Below are 7,948 nucleotides of genomic sequence, written 5' to 3'. Positions count from 1 at the left end.
TATGCATGGCAACTTGTATGGGCTGATGATAATCGGCACAAAGATCGGTATTCATCATCTATGTCCTTCATGTATACATTGAGTCTCCAACAGGGGCTTCGGGTTTATCAGGGCGTATTTGACTTTCAGTCAGAAGCTATGTCCTGCTACCGTCACGCTGTACTCAACTTTCGTTTTCAGCATCAACTGAGAGATGCGTCCGACTCATTGGCATCCTCATTCCATGAGAGTGAATTCCGCAGTCATCTTAAGGTCATGCGGCGGATCAAAACGAACGTAGTAGTCATTCAAGTAACTGATTGATGTGTACTGAGGAAAAGAGAGTGAAACGTGCAATCTCTGGACTAAACTTCTTCAATGAAAAGAAATAGAATGAAACTCTTCCATGTAAGTCGTTTCTCAAAATTCCAGATCAATCCCACACAAATTGTCGTATGCGCGTGAATCCTGCAAATCTTGTCACACACGTTGTCTTCCAGCCCCTGTTCTTCCTCCCTGAGAGCGCCGCTCATAGGTATACTCGTCCTGTTCTTCTTCTTCATCATATTGATCTCGTAGATTGTCGTCTTCCATGTCATCGTCATCCTCATGGTAGTCGTCCTGAGCCGGTCGAGTCTTGCGGCTTCCCCGCGGGCGTTGCTGCTCTCGGCCTGCTCCACGTCCTCCGCCCATTTCGTCCTGGCGTCTTCGATTTGCGGGTTGAGTTCTATCAAATACGTCGGAATGTCGTGACCTTGGATCTTGCCGAGCTCTCGAGGAAGAAAATACAGGATCTCCTGAAGAGTCCCTATATCTGGCCAGCTGCGTGCGTCGCCTTGTGTCTCGGTCAGAATGGTCCTGATCGTTTCTCTCTCTCGCCTGCCAATGATCCGCACGCTCTTGGCGACGCTTTGCCTGGTCCTCCTGATCCCCAATCTTGACAATATTGAGATACTCCTCAAATTCATCTGTGGTGTCTGCAACAGCCTCGAAATGTTTGGCTGTCAGCGTGGCTGGGCTTTCGTCTTTGATGCCTTTCTCCAATCTGATTTGTTTGTCGTAAAGAGCGAGGCCTGCCGCTATTTGCACTGCGTTTCTGATTTGTCGTCCATTCCATGGACCTCTTTTCCTGCGTGTTCTTCTGGAATAATCATCATATTCATCGCTGACGAATCTTATGATGCTCTCGTCCTCGACGTCCAGATAACCATCCCCCGCAATGCCATCTTTGACTCTGGGTAAACGTTGAAGATTGGCCTCGAGGATCTTGATTGTGTCGATGAGACTCAAGTTGGGGTAGCAGAGACTGAGATGCACGCGGGAACGAAACCCTTCATCGAGAGCACCGACTCTGTTGGTTGTGAGGAACAAAATCCCGCTATAATACTCCAAGACTCTGAGGAACACTTGAAAGCGGATGATCAGTTGCAGTCACTCGGGAGTTGTAGGGCTATGTCCGGACTCACCTCCCACGAGAGCGTTGCGTTCTAGATTTCCACCTCCGCGTTCCCTCTGTGTAAGGAACACGTCAGCTTCGTCAAACAAAAGAATGCAGTTCCACAAGTGAGCATAGCGGAAAATATCCTGCAAGGACCTTTCGACTGCTGCAGGCGAGAACCCGAGATCGCCGCACGTGATAGGAAATAGCGGCCTCTCGGTCTCAGCTGCAACTGCTTCTGCTGTCGCTGTCTTTCCAACACCAGGCGCGCCATGTAATAGTATTACAAGTCCCTTTCCTTTTCCTCTGACGGGATCAAGATCGGAAGTAGAAGGTCCTTGTTTGCCCCTGAAGCGTGCCGCAACAGCTGACCGAATCATCCTCCGGCGTTCAGGCTTCATCCGAATTTGTTCCAGAGTGAGATTACCTTGCTCGGTATTGAACTCGATACTTCTGACGTCGATTCGTGTAAACTTCCGCTCGCGTAAGATGTAGGCGAATGCCCGTCGAGGCAGGAGGACAAGATCTTCATCGGACCAAGTCCACTCTTGCCAATTCGCTTTTCTGTCGAGGAAGGGATCCTGAGACAACCATGTACTCGATTCCGACCTATAAAGTTTCTGCTCTTCAATGATGATTGAAGTAGTCACATTGTACGATAGCCGGTGTTGGGGAAATGCTTTGACACCTTCTTCCCAGATTTTCAGGGGAATCTCAGCGAAAGGCGCGAATTCCCAAGGTGCGGGGAAATGTAGCGGCACGCCTGACATAGTTTCCCATCCAGGATAGCTCTGAAGCGTTTCTTTGAAGTCGACAACAATCTCACTCTCCATGTGTTCGGGGAACTGAACTTCTTTCCCTTCATGATCTCGGAAGGTCTCTCCGAACAGACCTGTGATGAAGGTCCATCCCGAATAGTAATGGTGCTTCGTGCTACTCCTGATGCACTTCAAGAAAAGCTCCCCACAAGCTTTCTGCTCCTCGAAAACGTCCTTGTTGCTCTCATGGAGAGACAGAGGATAGCATTCTAAAGAGGTAATATCTCTCTCCCCTATGAAACGTTTGAATCGGACGGTCGTCCAAATAGGCACAAGACGTTCTCCATCGTAATCAAAAGAGTAAAGAGACCATTGGGTGAACTCGCTCTTATCTGGTTGCGGGTTCATTCTGTAAACCGAAGGGACAGCGGCAGGGCAACAAGACACCATTCTCCATACCCTCTGGACCGCAGATCGGTGTAGGAGCCTCTTCGTCCTCGCCCTATAAGCAAGAAAGGCCAGTGAGCCAGGTTGAAAGAGATAAGGAATGTCCTCGAAGCAAATACGTTGACAATTTTGAAGCTGGGAGCCTCGAAACTTATCCCGGATGGGAACGATGACTTGTTCCACAAAATTGACGAAACACCGCATGTTTTCTAAGTCTTGATCAACTGAAGTTGACGGTTCCGCATACTCTTGATCAACTTTTTCCTCAGGCATCTCAGTTGGAACGTTGATCAGGTCAGTTGGCGGATGCGAGGCGCCCTTGTGGTGAGGATCAATTTTCTGTTCCTCACTCAGAGTAATGTCCTTTGCTGCAGCATTGTTTCCAGCCGGGATCGGCTTATCCGTTGCCTTTTCCATCTCGGACAACTTGGATTTCATCCCAGCAAGTGACTCCTCAAGCACTCGAAATGGGCGGTGAAACTCGACGATCTTTTTCTGCCAAGGACATCGAAACCAGCAACAGATGAGAGCGCACGGAGAACGACCTGGGAGCGCAGCCTGATGCGCATAATCCGTCCTTCTGGAGCAGTTGCCGAGCCTGGTGATAGCTGTAATCGCGAGGTGTACGCATGCTTGTGGCCATCTATACGTTGATCTGGAGGTCCTGAGCTTGAAATATGGACACTGCGAAGTGGCACTGGCGGCATGTAGGGAGGAGGAGGCCGCGGGCCGCTGTTTGACGGTTGCTGGCTTGAGGCAGGAGGAATCTGCGGCGGCGGTGGCGGCGGCATCCGGGGCGGATGTACCTGCCTGGGTGTTGGTCGACGCGATGACCGACGTCGAGCATGTTGCGGTGGTGGTGGTAAGGGGCTATCTCTCTTGTCATCCTCCGCCATCATCTCATGATACCAGTCCGGCTTTGCGACAAAGACTTCGATTCCAAAGTCGCCCTCATCTGTTCGCATTCTGTTCTGGAATCCTTCGTAATTGTAGTATCGCACCCCCGATGTACCAAGTCTGTCCTCAAGATGGGGGAGCATAGCAGCTCACACGGCCTTCATCGCATGCGCAGACCATTGTGGCGTTCGAAAGATAGGAGAAGGTCGCCGAGTCCCCAAAGATGCGAGGAGCTCATTCGCAAAAAGGTTCCTAGCTTTAGCGATGCGCCCCCGGGACAACTGCAATACAACAACAGTAAAGATAGGTTCCAGGCTAGAAACAAGGTCGCGGTGAAGTATATCTCTTTGATTTGCAAACTTGTAATCAGCTGAAGAAGACTAAATTCCATAGGGACCTGGGAAAAATCATTGACGCTCACGACAATGAGGCAGATGCCGCCTTTAAGGCTGGGAGCAGCTCTTGGGACCTCGTCTTTGAACAAATGGCTGCGGCGAAGACTCGCAATGAAGAGAGATCCGATCTCGGGTCTAAGGTGACAGCTGGTGGTGATGTGATTTCAGCCTATATCAATCTTCTCCCAGACGATTACGGCATTGGAATCTTGAAGGGAGGACTCGCTCTCATATTTGATGTATGGCCACGAAAACTCTCACCATTTTGCCCGCTTGAACTCTGGCTGAACGAAGAAGCTGACTGATTGTGATAGGCTACCAAGGCGCATGACGAGAATAGAAACAAGATTGCCGAAACCTTCGAGACGGTTCCTGACAGCATTCTGACCATCAACATGGCCTTCGATCTTCTTGACCCTGACCCGGCCGATATGAAAGTCCAAACGGAGGCGGTCAGCATGCTTCTTGAGGACCTCCCAGCTCTGATTAAAATACTTCTAGGAGAAGAGAAATGTAAGAACCCTGTTCATGTCGGTCACCCTCCAATGCCGCTCTCACTGACACATGTGTTTGATGTAGGGTATCGCAAAGTCGTCAGGTTTCTTTCACTTAGCATCCCAGAGACCGTGACAATTGACGACATATTGTCACGCTGGGACAAAAAGGTGGTATAGTTGAAGGAGCATGTGCAACGAATGAAATGGAAAATGTGCTCCAAATTCTCCGCAGAAATCAAAAGCATTGGCGACGCAGTACAACACTCAGACATGGATATCCGGGCATTACTTGCAGAAAGCAAGGCAATGCAGACGGCTATATTCCATAACACCAAGAAGGATTACGCGTCCATTTTGTCCGAGATTTATCGAGGCAATGAAATTGCGGCGTATGTGGCTTCGCTGATGAAGGAACAAATGGAGGGCATGACGCGCGAAAGAGAGAGCTTTTCTCGAGAAAGAGAACACTACCAAGCCAGGGAGTTGAGATTGGAAGAAAGTAAGGCAGATCGCAGACCACATTCTCAATTCGTAACGCTAATCAGCGACAGGAAACCAACATCTCAGCGTCGAGAATGAGACACTGCGTCGAAAGGTGTCCCAGAACAGCATCGTAGAACAGCCGAGGGTCAGCCTTATTGACGACGTGCAGCTTCTAGACATTCTTGGGGTTGATCTTGATAAATTAGGGGACGACTCTGAAACTATCCTGGGCCATTCAGAGCATTCTGATACAGATGAGAGGGCAAAAGCTCAGTGGTTACTACGAACCGATGAGTTTCGCAATTGGCTTCGAGAGAATCGCTCTTCTCTGCTCCTTGTGGACGGGGAGCTGCAGGACTCCTTCATATCCCCGCTGTCAGGGATATGTGGTGGTCTGATCAGCGCCCTCGTGGAGAGCCCGGGCTCGGCTGTGGCCTTCTTCTTCGCAGGGCTGCATGTCGATATGCAGCTGCCAGATATTGATAGCGGACCGGTGGCTATGATCAGGAGCCTCATAGCTCAGCTCCTGATGAGTGACAATCTGCCCTCACGCGACTTGAGCTTCATGTCCAAGGACATGATGAAGGGATGCAGAGAAGGGGACTGTCTCGTTCTCTGTGAAGTATTCGTCAAAATAATCAAGCAGGTGCCAACTCAGACGACGGTGTACTGCATCATCGACGGTGTTTCGTGGTATGAGCAGGGACGTTGGCTGGATGATCTCGATGAATTTGCGACGGCGTTGGAGTGTGTGGCAAAGAGGAACAACGCTGGCCGTTCTGGGTCGTTGAAAGTTCTGTTGACTAGCCCGACTCAAAGCACGGAGATTGGACATCTTGCGAGAAAGCACAGAAATGTCTGGTGGTATGTGTCGTTGGCAGCTGGCCACATTCACCCTGACTTGGGTTTTATGGATTCGAACTCACTCCCTATGTAGTAACTCTAGATATTGTCATCTCCTGTAATATGGCATCAATTTTTCTCCCGGAAGAAAGCAAGTCTGGTATCAGTAATCGAGCAATTCATCAGGACCTAATAGCATCGTCCTGAAACTCCCAGTCTTCCCAGGTAGGTTCGTCAGCTCCATTAGGCCTCGAAGCCCGAACGTGTCCTATGCTGATCCCTTCCACGCTGACAGCCTCCCTGGGCCACTTCACCTCGGCGTCAAATCCCTCGCTATACGCAGAGTGCATCATGTCCTCCGCAAACAAACCCGGGTGAAGCTTCTTCACACTCCTCAGAGCTCTCTTACTAACCTCATCCACCGAATCGTGATGCTTCAAGTGAAAAAATGCAGGGTCATGCGACTTGCGCAGCTTAGCCTGCACCTCCGGCGAGTACGCCCCAAGTGAAAGCAGGAAGACATCATACTGACACAGACTCGTCCTGCAAACCCACGACCCGCCCTCTGTGGCCCTACGATACAGCCCAGCCATGGCAGCAACGGCACCCAGCGCACCCGTGCCGTAGTCAGACATTGGGAAAGGCGGGACAACAGGCGCATCGAGACCCATGAAGTGGCCCTGCTCCCATGCCACGCCTGTGACGCAGTCCGCAATCTGTTGCCAACCAGGACGGCCGGCCCATTCTGCTCTGCCCTCCCCGAGATCCGTTCCCCCAAAGCAGTCTTCCGCCACGTAGACGAACCCCTTACCGCGTTTCGTAGCGATGGCAGCGATATGATCTGGACCGTAGCCTAGACGGTCAATGACACCCGGGCGGTAGCCATCAAGAATAACGTCTGCGCTCGCAAGCAAGGCATCGAACGTCTCACGGTCTTTGGGATTCTTTAGATGCAGTGAGGTGGTATGCTTCCCGGTGTTGACGTCCACCTGGAAAAAGGGGACGTCGGGAAGTTGCGGGGATGTCACTTTGAGAACGGAGGCGCCGTGGGCTGCGAGAGAGCGGCCGATGGTGGGGCCAGCTATCACGCGGCAGAGCTCGAGGACGCGAACTCCGCGGAGACACTGCTCGGGGCCGGGATGGCTGTTTTGAGGCTCAAAGGGAATTGGTGGGGTGGTGGTTTCGGCCGGCTTTATTGTGAAAGGAGGAAGAGATTGTAGAGCTGTGCCATGTGGCGTATCGAGAAATTGCTCCTTTTTGAGGACGGGGACGCCGGCTTGGCCTTCTCTACGGTTCATCTCTTCGAGCTCCTCGACGTTGAAACGCTTCATGGCGGTCTCGATGGTCTTGATGCACTCGCCATAGTTTTGGAGGTCCGGGTTGAAGGCCGGTAGGCCTATCATGTTGAGGGCCTTACTAGCCTCGAGGGATCCATGAAGGTGGTAGTACTCTCCCGGAGTTTTTGTTTCATACAGGTTGGCTGATAGGCGCCGGTAAAGAATTGACTGCGCCTGGTTCAAGTCGGTGTCTGCCGAACGTTAGCGGGTGAGCTTTCGTTGTTTAGTATGACGACACACCTGGTATTTTCGACTTGACATTTGGATGGGCTTTGTCCATACCATCAACGGTAGTCAAATAAGCCGATATCAGGAAACAAGCAGTGCGCGCAACGTCAACATCTATATCTCTTGAAGCCTGCCCATACCTCAAGTCGGCGATGGCGGCCGCGGCCATGCCCTCAAGGGCTTTGATGGAGGCAGTGGCCTCCTGTTCCTTCAGGGGACATGGGAAGAATGCTGTGTCCCCGAGTGGCGTACTAAAGGTAACGTTTCGCAAGTGCTCGACAAATTCAGGAGGAAGCTGTTGTTGACACGCGGAGACGAGGGCGGCCAGGGCACTCTCCGCGCCCTCTCTGACCGAGTAACTCGGCGTTCTTTGTTGGACAACACCGGGTCTTTTGGGCACCACCATGTTGAAGGGGATGGGGAGGGGGAGGGTGTGTGAGGTGGTGCGAGATTCAGGTCGTGATACGATGAGGAGGATCACAGACTTGCGAAGTTTCCGAAAGCCACATTTTTGTACAAACCCCAAAGCGAAGCCTATATGTATCAGGGATCAAGGATAGGTCGGGTCGAGGCAGGGCAAGTGGTCGGCTAGGGGCATGCTGATCCCTCCACTAAGGCAAGAGCTTGAATCGAGGAGCTCACTCCA

General features: G+C 51.5%; 2 protein-coding genes across 2 annotated transcripts; both read right to left on the bottom strand.

The window, feature by feature from the left end:
• Positions 1-344: 344 nt before the first annotated feature.
• Positions 345-2,583, bottom strand: RIX7 (Ribosome biogenesis ATPase RIX7; the record flags this gene model as incomplete). The annotated part of the gene is made up of 3 exons (XM_032034353.1): positions 345-814; positions 876-1,385; positions 1,446-2,583. The coding sequence occupies 3 exons, from the start codon at positions 2,581-2,583 to the stop codon at positions 345-347; spliced, it is 2,118 nt and encodes a 705-aa protein (XP_031886607.1).
• Positions 2,584-5,919: 3,336 nt separating this feature from the next.
• frc-1 (Formyl-CoA:oxalate CoA-transferase) lies at positions 5,920-7,708 on the bottom strand (the record flags this gene model as incomplete). Its single annotated transcript, XM_032034348.1, has 2 exons — positions 5,920-7,265; positions 7,315-7,708. The coding sequence occupies 2 exons, from the start codon at positions 7,706-7,708 to the stop codon at positions 5,920-5,922; spliced, it is 1,740 nt and encodes a 579-aa protein (XP_031886654.1).
• Between the last annotated feature and the right edge of the window lie 240 nt (positions 7,709-7,948).

Source organism: Colletotrichum fructicola (genome assembly GCF_000319635.2).
Source record: "Colletotrichum fructicola Nara gc5 chromosome Unknown KSG_Nara_v1_contig04, whole genome shotgun sequence".
In the NCBI taxonomy this organism is placed as follows: domain Eukaryota; kingdom Fungi; phylum Ascomycota; class Sordariomycetes; order Glomerellales; family Glomerellaceae; genus Colletotrichum; species Colletotrichum fructicola.
Note: the sequence above shows the minus strand (reverse complement) of the source record. Positions and strands in the feature narration are given on the sequence as shown.